At 49.7% G+C, this 24,186-nt stretch overlaps 1 protein-coding gene across 1 annotated transcript in view; it reads left to right on the top strand.

The window, feature by feature from the left end:
- The window catches only part of LOC141270725 (uncharacterized), a 57,703-nt gene that overhangs the window by 17,082 nt on the left and 16,435 nt on the right, over nucleotides 1–24,186 (top strand). Inside the window, exons 2-6 of the mRNA XM_073680821.1 lie at nucleotides 14,999–15,148; nucleotides 15,695–15,874; nucleotides 15,958–16,081; nucleotides 16,165–16,262; nucleotides 16,684–16,774. Coding sequence (XP_073536922.1) covers nucleotides 15,071–15,148; nucleotides 15,695–15,874; nucleotides 15,958–16,081; nucleotides 16,165–16,262; nucleotides 16,684–16,774 — 571 coding nt within the window. The 5' untranslated portion in view covers nucleotides 14,999–15,070. The remainder of the gene's footprint in view (nucleotides 1–14,998; nucleotides 15,149–15,694; nucleotides 15,875–15,957; nucleotides 16,082–16,164; nucleotides 16,263–16,683; nucleotides 16,775–24,186) is intronic.

Below are 24,186 nucleotides of genomic sequence, written 5' to 3'. Positions count from 1 at the left end.
TGTGATAGAGGAGACAGGACTCAGTCCTGGGGGAAGCACCGGGACTCTGCACTGGGGACCGGTAATGAGGGAGCAGGGACTGTGTGATAGAGGGGACAGGACTCAGTCCTGGGGGAAGCACCGAGACTCTACACTGGGGACCGGTAATGAGGAAGCAGGAACTGTGTGATAGAAGGGACAGGGCTCAGTCCTGGAGGAAGCACCGGGACTCTGCACTAGGGACTGTGTGATAGAGGGGACAGGACTCAGTCCTGGGGGAAGCACCGGCACTCTGCACTGGGGACCGGTAATGAAGGAGCAGGGACTGTGTGATAGAGGGGACAGGACTCAGTCCTGGAGGAAGCACCGGGACTCTGCACTGGGGACTGGTAATGAGGGAGCAGGGACTGTGTGATAGAGAGGACAGGACTCAGTCCTGGGGGAAGCACCGGGACTCTGCACTGGGGACCGGTAATGAGGGAGCAGGGACTGTGTGATAGAGGGGACAGGACTCAGTCCTGGGGGAAGCACCGGGACTCTGCACTGGGGACCGGTAATGAGGGAGCAGGGACTGTGTGATAGATGGGACAGGACTCAGTCCTGGAGGAAGCACCGGGACTCTGCACTGGGGACCGGTAATGAGGGAGCAGGGACTGTGTGATAGAGGGGACAGGACTCAGTCCTGGTGGAAGCACCGGGACTCTGCACTGGGGACTGGTAATGAGGGAGCAGGGACTGTGTGATAGAGAGGACAGGACTCAGTCCTGGGGGAAGCACCGGGACTCTGCACTGGAGACCGGTAATGGGGGAGCAGGGACTGTGTGATAGAGGAGACAGGACTCAGTCCTGGGGGAAGCACCGGGACTCTGAACTGGGGACCGGTAATGAGGGTGCAGGGACTGTGTGATAGAGGGGACAGGACTCAGTCCTGGGGGAAGCACCGGGACTCTGCACTGGGGACCGGTAATGAGGGAGCAGGGACTGTGTGATAGAGGGGACAGGACTCAGTCCTGCGGGAAGCACTGGGACTCTGCACTGGGGACCGGTAATGAGGGAGCAGGGACTGTGTGATAGAGGGGACAGGACTTAGTCCTGGGGGAAGCATCGGGACTCTGCACTGGGGACCGGTAATGAGGGAGCAGGGACTGTGTTATAGATGGGACAGGACTCAGTCCTGTGGGAAGCATCGGGACTCTGCTCTGGGGACCGGTAATGAGGGAGCAGGGACTGTGTGATAGAGGGGACAGGACTCAGTCCTGGGGGAAGCATAGGGACTCTGCACTGGGGATCGGTAATGAGGGAGCAGGGACTGTGTGGTAAAGGTGACAGGACTCAGTCCTGGATGAAGCACCGGGACTCTACACTGGGGACCGGTAATGAGGGAGCAGGGACTGTGTGATAGAGAGGACAGGACTCAGTCCTGGGGGAAGCATCGGGACTCTGCACTTGGGACAGGTTATGAGGGAGCAGGGATTGCGTAATAAAGGGGACAGGACTCAGTCCTGGATGAAGCACCGGGGCTCTACACTGGGGACCGGTAATGAGGGAGCAGGGACTGTGTGATAGAGGGGACAGGACTCAGTCCTGGGGGAAGCACTGGGACTCTGCACTGGTGACCGGTAATGAGGGAGCAGGGACTGTGTTATAGAGGAGACAGGACTCAGTCCTGGGGAAGCACCGGGACTCTACACTGGGGATCGGTAATGAGGGAGCAGGGACTGTGTGATAGAGGAGACAGGACTCAGTCCTGGGGGAAGCACCGGGACTCTGCACTGGGGACCGGTTATGAGGGAACAGGGACTGTGTTATAGATGGGACAGGACTCAGTCCTGTGGGAAGCATCGGGACTCTGCTCTGGGGACCGGTAATGAGGGAGCAGGGACTGTGTGATAGAGGGGACAGGACTCAGTCCTGGAGGAAGCACCGGTGCTCTGCACTGGGGACTGATATTGAGCGAGCAGGGACTGTGTGATAGAGGGGACAGGACTCAGTCCTAGAGGAAGCACCGGGACTCTGCACTGGGGACCGGTAATGAGGGAACAGGGACTGTGTGATAGAGGGGACAGGACTCAGTCCTGGGGGAAGCATAGGGACTCTGCACTGGGGACCGGTAATGAGGGAGCAGGGACTGTGTGATAGAGGGGACAGGACTCAGTCCTGGGGGAAGCATAGGGACTCTGCACTGGGGATCGGTAATGAGGGAGCAGGGACTGTGTGGTAAAGGTGACAGGACTCAGTCCTGGATGAAGCACCGGGACTCTACACTGGGGACCGGTAATAAGGGAGCAGGGACTGTGTGATAGAGGGGACAGGACTTAGTCCTGGGGGAAGCATCGGGACTCTGCACTGGGGACCGGTAATGAGGGAGCAGGGATTGCGTAATAAAGGGGACAGGACTCAGTCCTTGGGGAAGCCCCGGGACTCTGCACTGGGGACCGGTATTGAGGGAGCAGGGACTGTGTTATAGATGGGACAGGACTCAGTCCTGTGGGAAGCATCGGGACTCTGCTCTGGGGACCGGTAATAAGGGAGCAGGGACTGTGTGATAGAGAGGACAGGACTCAGTTCTGGGGGAAGCATCGGGACTCTGCACTGGGGACCGGTAATGAGGGAGCAGGGACTGTGTGATAGAGGGGACAGGACTCTGCATTGGTGACCGGTTTTGAGGGAACAGGGACTGTGTGATAGATGGGACAGGACTCAGTCCTGGGCGAAGCACCGGGATTCTACACTGGGGACCGGTAATGAGGGAGCAAGGACTGTGTGATAGAGAGGACAGGACTCAGTCCTAGAGGAAGCATCGGGACTCTGCACTGGGGACCGGTAATGAGTGAGCGGGGACTGTGTGATAGAGGGGACAGGACTCAGTCTTGCGGGAAGCACCGGGACTCTACACTGGGGACTGGTAATGAGAGAGCAGAGACTGTGTGATAGAGAGGACAGGACTCAGTCCTAGAGGAAGCACCGGGACTCTGCACTGGGGACCGGTAATGATGGAGCAGGGACTGTGTGATAGAGGGGACAGGACTCAATCCTGGGGGAAGCATCGGCACTCTGCACTTGTGACCTGTAATGAGGGAACAGGGACTGTGTGATAGATGGGACAGGACTCAGTCCTGGAGGAAGCACCGGAACTCTGCACTGGGGACCGGTAATGAGGGAACAGGGACTATGTGATAGATGGGACAGGACTCAGTCCTGGGGGAAGCACCGAGACTCTGCACTGGGGATCGGTAATGAGGGAGCAGGGACTGTGTGATAGAGGGGACAGGACTCAGTTCTGGGGGAAGCACCGGGACTCTGCACTGGGGACCGGTAATGAGGGAGCAGGGACTGTGTGATAGAGGGGACAGGACTCAGTCCTGGGGGAAGCACCGGGACTATACACTGGGGACCGGTAATGAGGGAGCAGGAACTGTGTGTTAGAGGGGAAAGGACTCAGTCCTGGATGAAGCACCGGGGCTCTACACTGGGGACCGGTAATGAGGGAGCAGGGACTGTGTGATAGAGGGGACAGGACTCAGTCCTGGGCGAAGCACCGGGACTCTGCACTGGGGACCGGTAATGAGGGAGCAGGGACTGTGTGATAGAGGGGACAGGACTCAGTCCTGGGGGAAGCACTGGGACTCTGCACTGGGGACCGGTAATGAGGGAGCAGGGACTGTGTGATAGAGGAGACAGGACTCAGTCCTGGGGAAGCACCGGGACTCTACACTGGGGACCGGTAATGAGGGAGCAGGGACTGTGTGATAGAGGAGACAGGACTCAGTCCTGGGGGAAGCACCGGGACTCTGCACTGGGGACCGGTAATGAGGGAGCAGGGACTGTGTGATAGAGGGGACAGGACTCAGTCCTGGGGGAAGCACCGGGACTCTGCACTGGGGACTGGTAATGAGGGAGCAGGGACTGTGTGATAGAGGGGACAGGACTCAGTCCTGGGGGAAGCATCGGGACTCTGCACTGGGGACCGGTAATGAGGGAGCAGGGACTGTGTGATAGAGGGGACAGGACTCAGTCCTGGGGGAAGCACCGGGACTCTGCACTGGGGACCGGTAATGAGGGAGCAGGGACTGTGTGATAGAGGGGAAGGGACTCAGTCCTGGATGAAGCACCGGGACTCTACACTGGGGACCGGTAATGAGGGAACAGGGACTGTGTGATAGAGGGGACAGGACTTAGTCCTGGCTGAAGCATCGGGACTCTGCACTGGGGACCAGTAATGAGGGAGCAGGGACTGTGTGATAGACGGGACAGGACTCAGTCCTGGGGGAAGCACCGGGACTCTGCACTGGGGACCGGTAATGAGGGAACAGGGACTATGTGATAGATGGGACAGGACTCAGTCCTGGGGGAAGCACCGAGACTCTGCACTGGGGATCGGTAATGAGGGAGCAGGGACTGTGTGATAGAGGGGACAGGACTCAGTTCTGGGGGAAGCACCGGGACTCTGCACTGGGGACCGGTAATGAGGGAGCAGGGACTGTGTGATAGAGGGGACAGGACTCAGTCCTGGGGGAAGCACCGGGACTATACACTGGGGACCGGTAATGAGGGAGCAGGAACTGTGTGTTAGAGGGGAAAGGACTCAGTCCTGGATGAAGCACCGGGGCTCTACACTGGGGACCGGTAATGAGGGAGCAGGGACTGTGTGATAGAGGGGACAGGACTCAGTCCTGGGCGAAGCACCGGGACTCTGCACTGGGGACCGGTAATGAGGGAGCAGGGACTGTGTGATAGAGGGGACAGGACTCAGTCCTGGGGGAAGCACTGGGACTCTGCACTGGGGACCGGTAATGAGGGAGCAGGGACTGTGTGATAGAGGAGACAGGACTCAGTCCTGGGGAAGCACCGGGACTCTACACTGGGGACCGGTAATGAGGGAGCAGGGACTGTGTGATAGAGGAGACAGGACTCAGTCCTGGGGGAAGCACCGGGACTCTGCACTGGGGACCGGTAATGAGGGAGCAGGGACTGTGTGATAGAGGGGACAGGACTCAGTCCTGGGGGAAGCACCGGGACTCTGCACTGGGGACTGGTAATGAGGGAGCAGGGACTGTGTGATAGAGGGGACAGGACTCAGTCCTGGGGGAAGCATCGGGACTCTGCACTGGGGACCGGTAATGAGGGAGCAGGGACTGTGTGATAGAGGGGACAGGACTCAGTCCTGGGGGAAGCACCGGGACTCTGCACTGGGGACCGGTAATGAGGGAGCAGGGACTGTGTGATAGAGGGGAAGGGACTCAGTCCTGGATGAAGCACCGGGACTCTACACTGGGGACCGGTAATGAGGGAACAGGGACTGTGTGATAGAGGGGACAGGACTTAGTCCTGGCTGAAGCATCGGGACTCTGCACTGGGGACCAGTAATGAGGGAGCAGGGACTGTGTGATAGACGGGACAGGACTCAGTCCTGGGGGAAGCACCGGGACTCTGCACTGGGGACCGGTAATGAGGGAGCAGGGACTGTGTGATAGAGGGTACAGGACTCAGTCCTGGGGGAAGCACCGGGACTCTGCACTGGGGACCGGTAATGATGGAGCAGGGACTGTGTGGTAAAGGGGACAGTACTCAATCCTGGGGGAATCATAGGGACTCTGCACTGGGGACCGGTAATAAGGGAGCAGGGACTGTGTGATAGAGAGGACAGGACTCAGTTCTGGGGGAAGCATCGGGACTCTGCACTGGGGACCGGTAATGAGGGAGCAGGAACTGTGTGATAGAGGGGACAGGACTCTGCATTGGTGACCGGTTCTGAGGGAACAGGGACTGTGTGATAGATGGGATAGGACTCAGTCCTGGGGGAAGCAACGGGACTCTGCACTGGGGTGCGGTAATGAGGGAGCAGGGACTGTGTGATAGAGGGGACAGGACTCAGTCTTGGGGTAGCACCGGGACTCGGCACTGGGGTCCGGTAATGAGGGAGCAGGGACTTTGTGATAGAGGGGACAGGACTCAGTCTTGGGCGAAGCACCGGGACTCTACACTGGGGACTGGTAATGAGAGAGCAGGGACTGTGTGATAGAGAGGACAGGACTCAGTTCTAGAGGAAGCACCGGGACTCTGCACTTGTGACCTGTAATGAGGGAACAGGGACTGTGTGATAGATGGGACAGGACTCAGTCCTGGGGGAAGCATCGGAACTCTGCACTGGGGACCGGTAATGAGGGAACAGGGACTATGTGATAGATGGGACAGGACTCAGTCCTGGGGGAAGCACCGAGACTCTGCACTGGGGATCGGTAATGAGGGAGCATGGACTGTGTGATAGAGGGGGCAGGACTCTGCACTGTTGACCGGTAATGAGGGAACAGGGACTGTGTGATAGATGGGACAGGACTCAGTCCTGGGGGAGCACCGGGACTCTGCACTGGGGTACGGTAATGAGGGGGCAGGGACTGTGTGATAGAGGGGACAGGACTCCGTCTTGGGGGAAGCTTCGGAACTCTGCACTGGGGACCGGTAATGAGGGAGCAGGGACTGTGTGATAGAGGGGACAGGTCTCAGTCCTGGGGGAAGCATCGGGACTTTGCACTAGGGACCGGTAATGAGGGAGCAGTGACTGTGTGATAGAGGGGACAGGATTCAGTCCTGGGGGAAGCACCGGGACTCTGCACTGGGGAGCGGTAATGAGGGAGCAGGGACTGTGTGATAGAGGGGACAGGACTTAGTCCTGGGGGAAGCACGAGACTCTGCACTGGGGACCGGTAATGAGCGAGCAGCGATTGTGTGATAGAGGGGACATGACTTAGTCCTGGGGGCAGCATCGGGAATCTGCACTGGTGACCTGTAATGAGGGAGCAGGGACTGTGTGATAGAGGGGACAGGACTTAGTCCTGGGGGAAGCACGAGACTCTGCACTGGGGACCGGTAATGAGGGAGCAGGTACTGTGTGATAGAGGGGACAGGACTCAGTCCTGGGGGAAGCATCGGTACTCTGCACTGGGGAACGGTAATGAGGGAACAGGGACTGTGTGATAGAGGGGACAGGACTCAGTCCTGGGTGAAGCATCAGGTCTCTGCACTAGGGACCGATAATGAGGGAGCAGGGACTGTGTGATCGAGAGGACAGGACTCATTCCTGGGGGAAGCACTGGGGACTGGTAATGAGGGAGCAGGTACTGTGTGATAGAGAGGACAGGACTCAGTTCTGGGGGAAGCACTGGGGACCGGTAATGAGGGAGCAGGGACTGTGTGATAGATGGGACAGGACTCAGTCCTGGGGTAGCACCGGGACTCGGCACTGGGGTCCGGTAATGAGGGAGCAGGGACTTTGTGATAGAGGGGACAGGACTCAGTCCTAGAGGAAGCATCGGGACTCTGCACTGGGGACCGGTAATGATGGAGCAGGGACTGTGTGATAGAGGGGACAGGACTCAGTTCTGGGGGAAGCATCGGGACTCTGCACTGGTGACCTGTAATGAGGGAACAGGGACTGTGTGATAGAGGGGACAGGACTCAGTCCTGGGGGAAGCATAGGGACTCTGCACTGGGGACCGGTAATGAGGGAGCAGGGACTGTGTGGTAAAGGGGACAGGACTCAATCCTGGTGGTAATCATAGGGACTCTGCACTGGGGACCGGTAATAAGGGAGCAGGGACTGTGTGATAGAGAGGACAGGACTCAGTCCTGGGGGAAGCTTCGGGACTCTGCACTTGGGACCGGTAATGACGGAGCAGGGACTGTGTGATAGAGGGGACAGGACTCAGTTCTGGGGGAAGCATCGGGGCTCTGCACTGGTGACCGGTAATGAGGGAATAGGGACTGTGTGATAGAGGGGACAGGACTCAGTCCTGGGGGAAGCATAGGGACTCTACACTGGGGACCGGTAATGAGGGAGCAGGGACTGTGTGATAGAGGGGACAGGACTCAGTCCTGGGGGAAGCATAGGGACTCTGCACTGGGGACCGGTAATGAGTGAGCAGGGACTGTGTGGTAAAGGGGACAGGACTCAATCCTGGGGGAATCATAGGGACTCTGCACTGGGGACCGGTAATAAGGGAGCAGGGACTGTGTGATAGAGAGGACAGGACTCAGTCCTGGGGTAAGCTTCGGGACTCTGCACTTGGGACCGGTAATGATGGAGCGGGGACTGTGTGATAGATGGGACAGAACTCAGTCCTTGGGGAAGCACCGGGACTCTGCAAAGGGCACCGGTATTGAGGGAGCAGGGACTGTGTGATAGAGGGGACAGCACTCAGTCTTGGGGGAATCACCGCGACTCTGCACTGGGGACCGGTAAGGAGGGAGCAGGGACTGTGTGATAGATGGGACAGGACTCAGTCCTGGGGGAAGCATCGGGACTCTACACTGGGGACTGGTAATGAGAGAGCAGGGACTGTGTAATAGAGAGAACAGGACTCAGTCCTAGAGGAAACACCGGGACTCTGCACTGGGGACCGGTAATGATGGAGCAGGGACTGTGTGATATAGGGGACAGGACTCAATCCTGGGGGAAGCATCGGGACTCTGCACTGGGGACTTGTAATGAGGGAGCAGGGACTGTGATAGAGGGGACAGGACTCCGTTCTGGGGGAAGCATCGGGACTCTGCACTGGGGACCGGTATTGAGGGAGCAGGGACTGTGTTCTAGAGGGGACAGGACTCTGCATTGGTGACCGGTTCTGAGGGAACAGGGACTGTGTGATAGATGGGATAGGACTCAGTCCTGGGGGAAGCACCGGGACTCTGCACTGGGGAACGGTAATGAGGGAGCAGGGACTGTGTGATTGAGGGGACAGGACTTTGTCCTGGGGGAAGCACCGGGACTCTGCACTGGGGACCGGTAATGAGGGAGCAAGGACTGTGTGATAGATGGGACTGGACTCAGTCCTGGGGGAGCATCGGGACTCGGCACTGGGGTCCGGTAATGAGGGAGCAGGGACTTTGTGATTGAGGGGACAGGACTCAGTCCTGGGCGAAGCACCGGGACTCTACACTGGGGACTGGTAATGAGAGAGCAAGGACTGTGTGATAGAGAGGACAGGACTCAGTCCTAGAAGAAGCATCGGGACTCTGCACATGGGACCGGTAATGATGGAGCTGGGACTGTGTGATAGAGGGGACAGGACTCAATCCTGGGGGAAGCATCGGGACTCTGCACTGGGGACCGGTAATGAGGGAACAGGGACTGTGTGATAGAGGTGACAGGACTCACTTCTGGGGGATGCACCTGGACTCTGCACTTGGTACCGGTAATGAGGGAGCAGGGACTGTGTGATAGATGGAACAGGACTTAGTCCTGGGGATAGCACCGGAACTCTGCACTGGGGACCGGTAATGAGGGAACAGGGACTGTGTGATAGATGGGACAGGACTCAGTCCTGGGGGAAGCACCGAGACTCTGCACTGGGGATCGGTAATGAGGGAGCAGGGACTGTGTGATAGAGGGGACAGGACTCAGTTCTGGGGGAAGCACCGGGACTCTGCACTGGGGAGCAGTAATGAGGGAGCAGGGACTTTGTGATAGAGGGGACAGGATTCAGTCCTGGGGGAAGCACCGGGACTCTGCACTGGGGAGCGGTAATGATGGAGCTGGGACTGTGTGATAGAGGGGACAGGACTTAGTCCTTGGGGAAGCATCGGGAATCTGCACTGGTGACCGGTAATGAGGGAGCAGGGACTGTGTGATAGAGGTGACAGCACTCAGTCCTGGGGGAGCACTGGGATCCGGTAATGAGGGAGCAGGGACTGTGTGATAGAGGGGACAGGACTCAGTCCTGGGGGAAGCATCGGGACTTTGCACTAGGGACCGGTAATGAGGGAGCAGTGACTGTGTGATAGAGGGGACAGGATTCAGTCCTGGGGGAAGCACCGGGACTCTGCACTGGGGAGCGGTAATGATGGAGCTGGGACTGTGTGATAGAGGGGACAGGACTCAATCCTGGGGGAAGCATCGGGACTCTGCACTTGGGACCGGTTATGAGGGAGCTGGGATTGTGTGATAGAGGGGACAGGACTTAGTCCTTGGGGAAGCACCGGTACTCTGCACTGGTGAACGGTAGTGAGGGAGCAGGGACTGTGTGATAGAGGTGACAGGACTCAGTCCTGGGGGAGCACTGGGATCCGGTAATGAGGGAGCAGGGACTGTGTGATAGAGGGGACAGGACTCAGTCCTGGGGGAAGCATCGGGACTTTGCACTAGGGACCGGTAATGAGGGAGCAGTGACTGTGTGATAGAGGGGACAGGATTCAGTCCTGGGGAAGCACCGGGACTCTGCACTGGGGAGCGGTAATGATGGAGCTGGGACTGTGTGATAGAGGGGACAGGACTCAATTCTGGGGAAGCATCGGGACTCTGCACTTGGGACCGGTAATGAGGGAGCTGGGATTGTGTGATAGAGGGGACAGGACTTAGTCCTTGGGGAAGCATCGGGAATCTGCACTGGTGACCGGTAATGAGGGAGCAGGGACTGTGTGATAGAGGGGACAGGACTTAGTCCTGGGGGAAGCACGAGACTCTGCACTGGGGACCGGTAATGAGGGAGCAGGTACTGTGTGATAGAGGGGACAGGACTCAGTCCTGGGGGAAGCATCGGTACTCTTCAATGGGGACCGGTAATGAGGGAACAGGGACTGTGTGATAGAGGGGACAGGACTCATTCCTGGGGGAAGCACTGAGGACCGGTAATGAGGGAGCAGGGACTGTGTGATAGAGGGGACAGGACTCAGTCCTGGGGGAAACACTGGGACTCTGCACTGGGGACCGGTAATGAGGGAGCAGGGACTGTGTGATAGAGGGGACAGGACTCAGTCCTGGGGGAAGCACCGGGACTCTGCACTGGGGATCCGGTAATGAGGGAGCAGCGACTGTGTGATAGAGGGTATAGTACTCAGTCCTGGGGGAAGCACCGGGACTCTGCACTGGGGACCGGTAATGAGGGAGCAGGGACTGTGTGATAGAGGGGACAGGACTCAGTCCTGGGGGAAGCACCGGGACTCTGCACTTTAGAGTCAGAGGGATTATTTGGTACAGAAATAGCAGCTCCAGCACTGAGGAGCTTTTCCATCATATGTCACCTGTGCACTCGCTGACTGTAGTCCTATACTATTCTGTTTGCCTGATGGCCTGTTCTCTGACACGATAATCATCTGACAAGTCCTGCTATTGGCTACTCCATGTGGTCGCTCATCTGCGCTGTGGTTTCCCTTCAGTAGACTATCACAGACCGATATGCTCCTCTGCGCAGGCATTAATGAGTACACAGCACTGCAACTGTCTGAATTTTATGTGGTCCTTACTTTTGAAAGCGTGTTTTCCTCAGTAGAAACTCCTTGATTATGTGTCTGTATGTAAACTAAAAATGCAGACAATAATTCAGCCAGATACACACAGATAAACCATCAAACTTTCTGGATTTTTGCTATGGCCAAGTCCCATGCACCGCGCCTAAGAGGTCTGGTTGTGGCAGGTTTTTGCTGAATATTGCCTGACATTAATAACCCCTTCCTCTTCCAGCTTGCTCAGCCAATCCGTCCTGTCCTCTGGTTCTCCTCCTCCTCCCCAGGTTGCCACCGTAATACAGCTCTGCGAGGATTAATGTCTCATACTGAGGAGCACGGTCTGTTTCTGTTTCCATCAGTTCCTGTACACCATACTGCCTTTACTGGGGTTACAAAAATATAACCTCAAACATAGCAGCTAGCACTGCCGAATGTCAAAGCCAACAACCAGGAGCAAAACTTGTGGCTTATTGGGCAAATGTCTGATAGTAGTTTATATTCAACTAAACTACCATCCGAGAGAGAGAAGATATGTCACTGTCCTACTACTACGAGAAAATGACTGAACTGACAGTTCGTGATGCAGCTCCTTCAGCAACTAATGATGTTCTTGATGTCTGGGCAAAGGCAGGAATCCCCACAAGACTGAAAAAACATGTGGTTGAAAAAGTGGAAAGTCTCTTCAAAGAATATAACAAGCTGAGAAAAACTAAGGAAATTTAACGTTCTGATAGTCTGAAGGAGAAGGAGGAAGAATGGAAAGCCGATTTAGAGAACTTGTTTGATATCATGCATGCTAGGGATATGGATATGACAAGAATACCTGATGACAAGGAGTATTTGCTAGCTCAGACACATACTGGAGGCCATGGAAAAATGAGAGGTGTTGACAGAGTTTGAAAAAAAAATAAAGAAATGTTGAAGAAAGAGAGACTAGAAAGAAGTGCAAAAGAGGAAAAGGTGGTGTTGCAGTCGTTATCTGATGAAGTAGATACAGAAGACGATGAAACATATGAAACGTCCGAGGTACTACCATCAGCAAAACAAGCCAAAAGAGGTAGAGATGCTGTAGTAGATGACATGGCCTAAGAGAGTGACAGAAATGCAGCATTAATTGTCACACAAACACTACAGCACCTTGGCCATGATCCTTCAGATTGCAATGTAAATCTCAGTTCATGAAGAAAGAATAAAACATTGTCAGACAATGGCACTAAACCTGAAACAGGAGTTTCAGCCAACTGTATTTTTTAACAATTCACTGGGATGGTAAGCTCTTAGAAGACATCAGCAGTAGGAAAACTGTAGACCATTTCCAATTCTGGCATCAGGAGTTGTCATTGATCAGTTGCTTGGAGGTCTAAAGCTTGCCGAAGGATCAGGTGAAGCTTGTGCTAATGCTGTTTAGGCTGCAGCAGCGACCTGGATTGTTACTGACAATGTGAAGTGCATTTGTTTTAATACCACATCCGTCAACATGGGTTTCAGTAACGGCGCCTGAAAATGTCTGCAGCAGAAGCTTGGCAAGGACATGCTGTGGTTTTCTTGCTGCCATCATATTCTAGAAATAGTGCTAGAAGCAGTGGTTTTTCATTGCCTTGCTCCGTCTGAAGGTCCAGAAAAAAATGATTGTTACGCTCGTAGGTGGTGCACATGATTTGTATTATGTCCAGCGTGACACAGACCGGACTTACCCTAGAGGGGCGCGACTCAGCAGCTACCTTGGTGTTTGCTGGAGTCTCTAGTGGTGAGTTCAGGCTTGTGCAGCAGGTAGCTGCCAGATGCCACTCCAGGCCGCTTTTCGCAGTAGTAGCTGACCCTAAGGGTCAACAACGTTAATGGTCTCAAAAGTGTAGGACATCCGCTTGGGCAGGTTCAGACTGCGCGGGCAGGATGGACGCTTGGGGCAGGTTCAGACTGAGCGGGCAGGACCGTCCGCTTGGGGCAGGTTCAGACTGCGGGCCGGACGGCCGCTTGGGGCAGGTTCAGACTGCGCGGGCCGGACGGCCGCTTGGGGCAGGTTCAGACTGCGCGGGCCGGACGGCCGCTTGGGGCAGGTTCAGACTGCGCGGGCCGGACGGCCGCTTGGGGCAGGTTCAGACTGCGCGGGCAGGACGTCCGCTTGGGGCAGGTTCAGACTGCGCGGGCCGGACGGCCGCTTGGGGCAGGTTCAGACACACTGGTCTCGGGTAATAGTTCTGGTACCACCAATACGCCCACGGGGTACAGATACTGTGGACGCAGTTACAGGTTCAGGGTTCATCCCTTGGCACTCAGCCCCCTGAGTAGCAGACAGGCACTGCTGATACGGTTTCAGATTATGGAAATCACCGAGGCTTTCACAGGGACACGGACAAACTATACTAGACTAACTGGACACATGATACAGGAATTAGTTTAACAGACTAGGGATGGGGGAACTGGCAACATAGAGTTGCTCACCAAACCACCTAACATAACTATAGGGGTTACTCAGGCACTTCCCTAGAGCAACTCCGTGTCAGAAGTCACGATAAAGATTAAGACACTAGTCTGAGGAACTAATCGCTCTATCCTTGTTTGATGCTGTCTCAAATGACACAAAACGTCTGATTGTGACATCCTACACACACCAGCTGCAGAACATCCTCCCAAGAAGATAACTGTCGATTCAGCATCAGTTGTGATGAAGAACCTGAAAGACTTTGTTACTCAGAAAACCTACAGGTTCTTTAGCATCACCGGCATGTCATCGGTGTTCCTGTCCAAAAATGTAGATCCATGGTCTGCAGATGAAGGCTACCAGGCTGCCAAGAAAACACTCAGGGGTATGAGAGTGACTAATGATACTGCAGAAGGAGGAGTAGCACTGATGGAAGAATATAACAAGATGCACACAACAAAGGAAGAACAGAAACTATTTCTGCTGCTGGTAGTCAAGGAGTATGAAGAACAATATGGAGACACTCATGGAAAAAGACCCTCATGGACTGCAGATAGTACGTGACTCTATCAAACAAGTATTTCTGTCAGGCAACAAAAGTAACTGAGAAATAAACATGATTTGTAATTGCCGATCATAATGGTTTGAATATATCTTGGTAAAAATTAACAACTACATATCTTGATTGGTAGGGAACTGTAAAATTGAAAAGATTTTTAAAATGTTTGTGGTAAATTTAGTTTTTTACTCAAATGAATAATTTCAGAGAGTGCCCCATCCAAAAATGTAAAATATATTTTTTTGCTTGCATTAAGGACCACCTTATTGCTCATCCACATATTTTAACTTTTGTCTGTATTACTGGGAATATCCATACCCTTTGTTTTTATGAATTGTATCTAATAAAGTTCCCAGTTTTTAGTAACTGGAATCATTATTTCCCCTTTTCGGTTTACTCGATTTTATGCAGGGATTTACTGGGACATTCACATTTACTGGGATTACAATTTTCTGTAGTTTATATTAATGTTCTATCATTATCTGCTACTGACATCCCCGGTTCTGCCGTCCCGATCTCTGTGGGGATTTTTCCAGCACTTAATAACTTTGTTTTATTTTCATGGAATATTTAACAAAGATTCAGATAATTTTGATTTTTCTTTTAGATTTGTTCTGTGTTTTTGATAGTGGATAGTGGATTGGAGATATTCTGTGATAAATCTCTGTATGTGACTATAATGTGATTGTGTGTTATACCGGGGACAGGACGGGGCCATGACTGGATGGATGTAGTGATCATGTGAAGCCGGTAACAGCTCCGGAGATTTCTTACATGGGATCTTTATGATGTTACATCGTCATCTTCTCCCCATTCAGGTCTCTACAATATCGGATCCTCTCAGTGGAGATCTTCTATATAAGAGAATTTTCCTGATTGACCCCTCAAGGATGGATAGGGACAGGGACAAGATGGCGGAGAGGATATTACACCTCACCCTAGAGATCCTCTTCCGGCTTACTGGAGAGGTGAGAGATTCTGATGACGTCACGTTAAGCCCCCGTCACACTAAGCGAGATCGCTGCTGAGTCACAAGTTTTGTGACGCAACAGCGACCTCCGTAGCGATCTCTCTACGTTTGACATGCGGCAGCGACCAGGCCCCTGCTGTGAGATCGCTGGTCGTGTCGGAATGGTCTGGACATTTCTTTGATCGTTGAGGTCCCGCTGGGTAGCATGCATCGGTGTGTTTGACACCTTACCAACGACCTTGTTGACGACTCAGACACAGAAACACATAGGCGTGCATCGTTATACAGATCGTTACGGGTCGCTGCATCGCTGCTGCGTCATTGGGAAGATCTGACTGTTTGACATCTCACCAGCGACGACATAGCGACGCAGCAACGATCCGTGACAGGTCGTATCGTTGTCGGGATCGCTGTAGCGCCGCTTAGTGTGACGGGGCCTTTACATCATTCTTATCTATGGGAATAACAGATGGACAGAACTGGAGAGGTGAGGACTCTGGAAATGTCTGTCGTGAGATTTATTAATGTGTCTCTCCATAACCAGGATTACACAGTAGTGAAGAAGACCACTAGTGAGCGCTGTCAGGACCCTGTGTCTGAGGGATGGGGAAGACCCCTGAGCCCAATCATGGGGCCTCCACCTCACCCCCTGATACATGAGGACATCAATGACCAGAAGATCCTAGAACTCGCCTACAAGATGATTGAGCTGCTGACTGGAGAGGTGACACTGCTGGGAATGCTGGGACATTATACAGTAACGCTATGAAGGGAGCGGGGGGATGACTGTATCATTGTATGTGTCAGGTTCCTATAAGATGTCATGATGTCAACATCTATTTCTCCATGGAGGAGTGGGAGTATTTAGAAGGACACAAAGATCTGTACAAGGATGTCATGATGGAGGTTCCCCAGCCCCTCACATCACCAGGTAATAGACAGGACTAAATACACATGGCCTATAATTATCTGTATGTAAAGAATGAATTCAGTCCCTGTATGTGTTTCCTCCAGATCCATCCAGTAAGAGGACAACACCAGAGAGATGTCACCATCCTCTTCTTCCACAGGACTGTAAGCAAGAAGATCCCAATGTTCCTCAGGATCATCAGGTAGATGGAGAGAAGGTTTCATGAGATCTCCTCTATGATGTATAGAAGGTTGTGAAGGTCTTATGTTCAGTCTTGTTTTACCTATTAGTAAAAGGGAAGAGTCGGATGGCTCTATAACTCGGACAAGGAGTGCATCACAATGCTCGGACTGGCTTGCGGCTCACCCGACCATGACAGCATATATTTCTATGCTACTGTCGGGCTAGGACGCGATTAATTGCTGAGGTTCTGAAGGGCAAAGAAGATCCTACGTGTTACTTGTTGCGTGTCTCTAGTAATGTGACCATTCAGTGTATGTTTTATACTTGGTGAAGATAACCAGATAAAGTTGATCATAGACATTAGATGATCTTTTCTGTTTTCCTATATAATTTCTTACGCCTTTCTAATCTGTCTCTGACTTTTACAATCTTTGTTTCAGGGTAAAGATCTGCCCCATATTAATACTACAGAGACATATGTGAGGGGTGATGAGTGGTGTAAAGAGGAGATTCCTACAGATAACCGCACAGGTGAGTAGTAACCACTAAATACCAAGAAGTCACAGGTTCTACTTAGTCACTGACTTGTAGAGTAACTTCAGATGTTTGGGGTTTTTTCGGGTGTGTCCACCTGAAACTTTTGAAGTGGATGTAAGGGCTGATTTATTATGGGGTTACCCAAGACTATTCTTTCTTCTTTTTTTTTTTTTCTTCTACAATGAGCTAAGAACTATCATGCAGGTAGTTGCTTCCTACCTACCTTTTGTGCCTGCTGCTGATCTCTACTGACACATAGTGGTCACAGACGGCTCTTTCTGGTGATTCAGCTTCTCCTCCACTCTGCTCTGTTGATGGGGCGTGACTGCCAATGCCATGCTTATTGATAGTTTAATTGTGGGAAGCCGGCTGTCAATCACCATGACATCGGAAGTCATACCCTATCGACAGAGCAGCTCAGAAGAAGAAGAGCTGTTCGCTGACGTGGAGCAGCTGAATCACCAGCAGGAGCTTTCGGTGACCACTCTGACCCAGCGCTGAGTACAGCAGGCAGGTAATTTTCTCTGTTAACAAATACCTGCCTGTTTCATTTTTAGGCCCATAGTGAAAAAAAAAAGTTTGTGCAAGACTATCTCCTCAAGATTGGCACCATTCATACCAGTCTTTAATGAAGGAGGGCGGTGGGTTAAGTAAAACTGAAGTCATTCAGACATGCACACAGTACTTCTCCATGGGGCGCCCCTTTGTGCGCCCTGATAGAAATGGTACCCAAGTCAAGGACATTTCTGATTGGTGTAAGTTATGTCCCTAGCGATGAATTTGGCAGGCCACAAGCCCTGTTCATGCTCCATCCTCTTTGGTGGATCTTCCTTAGACTGGCGTGAAAATGCCATAAAGTTCCACAAAAAGTTTACGACTTTTCAGTGTTTCATTCTTTTTTTTTTCTTTTTTTTTTTACAGCATTTTGTACAAATGTTTCTCCGCTGCATCTGGAGCACATTTCTGAGCTGCTGCAGAGGAGAGAACTCCTTACTCACAGTCCTGTCCATCACAGGTCACTGTGCACAATGGATGTCTCTAAACATATTTTGAAGCATGTTAGTGTCAGTGACTATATATATATAACAATGATTACCAGCCACAGGCTTCACTGTTATGTACAAGAGCATTTTCTCAGCCTAAGAACCTCAATAGCATTCTTCATTACATCTTATAATATACTGGTCTATACAGATCTCTATATGCCAGTACATTAGAAGATACAATAAAGATGCAAAGCAATTACAGTAAACCTGACATACTTTATGTAATCGTAACAGCCAGTACGATTAAGCGAACAAATTTTTTATGGTGATTGACAAATGGTATGACTAAAATGGTTGAATTTTCTCTATCCATGTCAGTTTGGAAAATAAAAAATAAAATAAATAAAATAAAAATATTGCATAACTTTGTTTTCTAAAAATGGACACATATCGAAAGCTAGAAGGACCCCAATGTTCCTTTTGTATCTTCTTCTGAGATCTGTGTCTCACCTGAGTGCTGTTTGTTCTTCACTGAGCAGTTGATGGGAGAAGTGTAAAGTTTCTACTCACTCTGTTATGCTTGAGGTAGGCACAGGAAGCGGTTTAAGTAAAAAGTTCAGGCTGGTTTATTAAGACTCCATAAACCATGCAACAAGCAAAGGAAATAAACTGACTTTCAGTGCAGGCAGGGTCGTACCGCCCATAACGGCAGACCACACGGTTGCTATGGGGCCTGTGAGCTGGGGGGCCCGGTGCCAGGGCTGTTTTTTTTTCCTGCTGGCTGTAGCCTCCATGATTTATTTTTGTTTCCATGTAAAGTTCATACCAGTCTTTGGAGGCTGTAGGACGATGGTATCGCAGGAAAAGAGAGGTGGGGATTTCAGTTATCCAGTCCCGCTCTCCTGCTGTACAACTACCAATCATCATCAAGCAGCAGAGCGGTGCGGGTGAGTCTGCACTAATATGGAGTCATGATAATGTCCGGACTCCGCAGGCAGCAGTGTGGGCACTGTCCGTGAGTAGAGCAGCCGACTCACAGGATACTGCTAGGTCCTGACCCCCTTCTACATTTTAGGTATAAGTCCTGATAAGCAGTGCTCTGTGCCTCCCGCTGCAGAGAAGGAATACCGATCTTATCCATGACAGGACATGGCAGCTCCAGGGAGGGCAGGTCAGCATCACAGAGCACGGTGTGCTTAACAGGATATATATCGTATGTATATATCCACTTCCCACATGTCATATATACAGTTGTGCTCAAAATTTTACATACCCCGGCAGAATTTTTGCTTTCTTGGCCTTATTTCAGAGAATATGAATGATAACAAAAAAACCTTTTCTCCACTCATGGTTATTGGTTAGGTGAAGCCATTAATTGTCAAAGTACTGTGTTTTCTCTTTTTAAATCTTAATGACAACCAAAAACATCCAAATGACCCTGATCACAAGTTCACATACCCCAGTTCTTAATATCGTGTATTGCCCCCTTTAACATCAATGACAGCTTGAAGCCTTTTGTGGTAGTTGTGGATCAGGTTCTTTATTTTCTCAATAGGTAAAGTTGCCCATTCTTCTTGGCAAAAAGCCTCCAGTTCCTGTAAATTCCTGGGCTGTCTAGCATGAACTGTGCGCTTGAGATCTCCCCAGAGTGGCTCAATGATATTGAGGTCAGGAGACAGAGATGGCCACTCCAGAACCTTCACTTTGTTCTGCTGTAGCCAATGACAGCTCGACTTGGCCTTGTGTTTTGGATCGTCATCATGTTGGAATGTCCAAGTACGTCCCATGTGCAGTTTCCGGGCTGATGAGTGCAAATTTGACTCCAGTATTTGCTGATAACCTGCTGCATTCATCTTTCCTTCAACTTTTACCCAGTTTCCTGTGCCTTTTGTAGCTCACACATCCCCAAAACATCAGCCATCCACCTCCTTGCTTTACAGTAGGAATGGTGTTCCTTTCATCATAGACCTTGTTGACCTCTCTCCAAATGTAACGTTTATGGTTGTGGCCGAAAAGTTCAATTTTGGTCTCATCACTCCAAATTACCATTTTCCAGAAGTTTTGAGGCTTGTCTCTGTGCTGTTTGGCGTATTGTAGGCGAGATACTTTGTGGCATTTGTGCAGTAATGGCTTTCTTCTGGCGACTCAACCATGCAGCCTATTTCTCTTCAAGTGCCTCCTTATTGTGCATCTTGAAACAGCCACGCCGCTAGTTTTCAGAGAGTCCTGAATTTCAGCTGATGTTATTTGTGGGTTTTTCTTTGCATCCTGAACAATTTTCCTGGCAGTTGTGGTCGAAATATTTGTTGGTCTACCTGACCGTGGTTTAGTATTTACAGAGCCCCTGATTTTCCATTTGTTAATCAGAGTTTGAACACTGCTGACCGGCATTCTCAATTCCTTGGATATCTTTTTGTATCCCTTCCCTGTGTGATACAGTTCAACGACTTTTTCCCGTAGATCCGTTGACAATTCTTTTGCTTTCCCCATGACTCACAAACCAGAAACGTCAGTGGCTGGATGATAGATGCAAGAGTCTGTCTGGATCCCAGAAACTCACTCAGCTTTTATGCACACACAATGATTACAAGCAAACAAGTCACAGGTGAGGATGTTACCTTTAGTAGCGACTCAAAACCCATTTGTGTCAAATTTTGTGCATGTTATCAGGCCAAAATCACCAGGGTATGTGAACTTTTGATCAGGGTCATTTGGATGTTTTTGGTTGTCCTTAAGATTTAAAAAGAGAAAACACAGTAGTTTGACAATAAATGGCTTCACCCAACCAATAACCATGAGTGGAGAAAAAGTTTTTTTTGTTATCATTCATATTATCTGAAACAAGGTCAAGAAAGCAAAAATTCTGCCTGGGTATGTAAACTTTTGAGCACAACTGTATGTGCATATATATCACAGTCTATGGAGTAGAGATATTAAAAAAAATCCCACAGTGCTACAAATAAAAAGAATTCAGGCAGCCAGATGGAGTAAATTGAGAAGAGCGACCTGGGGGAATAAAGTGTTTTTTTAATTTTTTTTATCTGTTCTGGACTTTGCAACGCCGCCTCAATTTTTTTGACATAAGTTATATTTCTATTTAGGCCTTGGATTCCTCAATACTATAGAACCTCGTGTACACTGAACTGAGCGCCATTGTATGTACATGTTCACTTCCTCACTACCTCACCACCTGTCAATTGTCTAGAGGCCCCCTCACTAAAGCCACGTCACATATGTGCCACTGTTCCATCAGGGAAAGCCACATTAGAAGTTACAAAGCGTCTCCGTACAGTGTATAGGTGTCATGTACATTGCACAGACTGGTAAAGACAGATGCCATGTGTGAACACCATGCAGGGGCGGACACGGGCAGAAGAGGCCCCTGTGCAGGCAATATATGGGCCCTTTGCAGTCCAGTAGCTCAACATAATGCACAGTTCCCCCTGCTTAATGGGCCCTCTTACTTCTTGGGCCCCTGTGCGGTTGCACCAATGACACCGTCCATACAGCTGCATTCACGGTCCATACACCTGCACTTTATTTTGCGTATGTATGTACGTAAATACAAGTATATAGTATTTGCTCTTCTTTTAACCCATGTCACTGCAAGCCTGTTTGTTGTATTTTTCAGTATGGAAAGGTAGCAGCCCTAAAGACCATCTTACACATTAGATCAACATCAGCTGAACCTGCCAATATCAGCAGGCTCAGCTGACAATCTAATGTATACATGTCAAACTCTGGCCCACAGGGTGGTTTTATTTGGCCTATGACACCAGAACCACCACCCTTTTGTGGGCCCATTATTCTGTATGGAGGACTGTGTGGGGCCCATTATTCTGTGTGGAGACCTATGTGGGGTCCATTCTTCTGTCCTCATCTGCCTCATTATAGGGAATCTTCCTCCGGGATTTCCGTCTGAATCACGTATTTCAGAGATTTACACTGAAACCCCAGTGTAAGCACTCCTGCGCAGAGCACAGGATAAATGTGAGCCGAGCCTTACTGCGTTCTTTAAGAGGCAGAATGAACAAATCAGCAGTAGGTGAAGAATTGGTTTTATTTATTTATTTTTTTTTATGCTGTTCCTCGTGCGGTATAAGTGATTAGACGACTTTATTCCTCGGTTCGGTGCGATTACAGCAATACCAGATTTATATTGGGTTTTTATGACTGACAGCTGTCACACACTAAAAGACGCTTTTTTTTTTTTTTTTTTTTTGCAAAAACTAGTTTTTGCATTGCCATATTTTGAGAGCTATATTTCGGCCGACAGAGTCATGTGAGTGCTTGTTTTTTGCTGGACAAGTTGACTTTTTTTATTGGTGCCATTTTCAGTCACATGACAATTTTTGATCGCTTTCTGTTCTTATTTTTTGGGAGGCAGAATGAACAAAAACCAACAATTCAATTTTTAGTTTTTTTGTATGCCGTTCCGCGTGTGGTAAAAATTGATAAGGCAGCTTTATTCTTCAGGTCAGTACATTTACAGTGATACTACATTTTATATCTTTTTTTTTTTTTATGTTTTGTCGCTTTTACACAGTAAAAACTATTTTATAGAAAAAAAAAATTATATCGCTTCATTCTGAGAGCTATAACCTTTTTTCTATTTTTCTGCTGATGGAGCTGTACGGTGGCTTGTTTTTTTGCTGGACAAGATGACTTTCTCAGAGATGCTATTTGTATTTACATTTGTCTTTTTTATCTCGTTTTATTCCACTTTTTCTTCGGTGATATTATGATAAAGCATCATTTTTTGCCCACGTTTTCTTTTTTCTTTCTTTTTTTCTTTTACAGTGTTCACTGAAGAAGTTAAGTAGTAGACAGTTTTATACTTCGCATCGTTCCGGATGCTGCAATACCAAATAGGTGTACTTATTTTCCCCATAAAAATGTTTGCAAATACAATAGATTTTTTTTTACTTCTTCTCCCTATGGGACTTTAACTTTTTTAACTCTGATCACTGACAAAGCATTGCAATGCTTTATAAACTTTATAAGCTTGCTAGATATGGTGACCGAATGTCGTTCACATGTCGTGACATCAAGTCACCATTGCAACGATCGCCCCCCCCTCCCCTCGCGATGACGCCGATCGGAGAGGTGAGGGAGCACACTCCCTGCCTTCTAAATGATGCGATCAATATCGATCGCGGCATTTAGCTGGTTAAATTGCCTGGATGGATGTATCCGTATGACCAAGATACTTACCAACCTGGATGTATGGATACCTCCAAGGACATGAAAGGGTTAATAGGGGAAGGGGAGGGAGGAAGAATGAAGTAAAGGGAAGGGGAAGGGTTAGGGTGAAGGGAATCAAACTAAACAGACATTACAACATGGTATTCCAAATAATTCTTTCTTTTGGGGTAAAATATTTTTAAGAAACAGTCAGTGAAATGTTTTACCTCACAGAAAGAATCAACTGTGATCCCGTGCTGTAATGTCTGTACACTCTTTTGCTCCCTCTCCCCTTGCCCAGGAGATGTGGTATGATCAGACCGTGTTCCTGTACATGGTCAGACACAGCCATTACACAGTACACAGCAGGGGCACATTTATAACATTATCTCAGCACAAGAACATTTTATTTAAATACATCCAATTGTGGAAATTATTATTATTCCAAAATATATTGATTAAAATGAACTTTGTTCATGGGAAAACCCCTTTAAGTATATTTATGTTCTTTGTAATGCTTATGTCATCATTGAACCATTGGTAGATTGATTCAGTACTCCATATTTTATTTGTATTATCTAGAAGAATTGAGATTGTTCCGGGGAAAGTATGGGGGAATCTTCGTTTTGTATTTATGGATTCCTCTATTTTTTCTATTTATATAGATCCAAATCAGGGATGTGGAAGTCACTTTTTAAATGAGTTAAAGGTCTGTAATTATCCAGAGTTGGGGTCTTTTAGGATGTCTGATGGGTGAGATATTCCAGATGATGCCCATTTGGTTTTTGAAAATTTTCGGAATGGCAATTTCTGAGAATGTTTGGTATATTACGAGGATTAATCTTAGATACTTTATCCTTACATGTAAGATGTAATTTTTTTTCCACACATATATTGAGGCTTTAAGTTCTGTATTAAGAATATGAGCCTGAATTAGAGATGTGAGAGGGATGTTGTTGTTGAGGTATGTCTCTATTTCTAACCAACCTGATTTCCATGATTGGAGAACCCATATTTGTGTCTGGCTTACTGAAATAGTTAAGTAATAACCTGTAAGGTTGGGTAACTCCATGTCACCTCTTCTTGTTTTTTAACTAGAATGTGTTTTGCTATTCTGGGTGGCTTATTTTTCATATAAATCTGGACATACACTGTGTGCAGAATTATTAGGCAAGTTGTATTTTAGAGGATTATTTTTATTATTGATCAACAACTATGTTCTCAATCAACCCAAAA

The sequence above is a fragment of the Phyllobates terribilis genome, unplaced genomic scaffold (assembly GCF_046119375.1).
Source record: "Phyllobates terribilis strain yellow unplaced genomic scaffold, ASM4611937v1 Scaffold_5__5_contigs__length_657084704, whole genome shotgun sequence".
In the NCBI taxonomy this organism is placed as follows: Eukaryota; Metazoa; Chordata; class Amphibia; order Anura; family Dendrobatidae; genus Phyllobates; species Phyllobates terribilis.
Note: the sequence above shows the minus strand (reverse complement) of the source record. Positions and strands in the feature narration are given on the sequence as shown.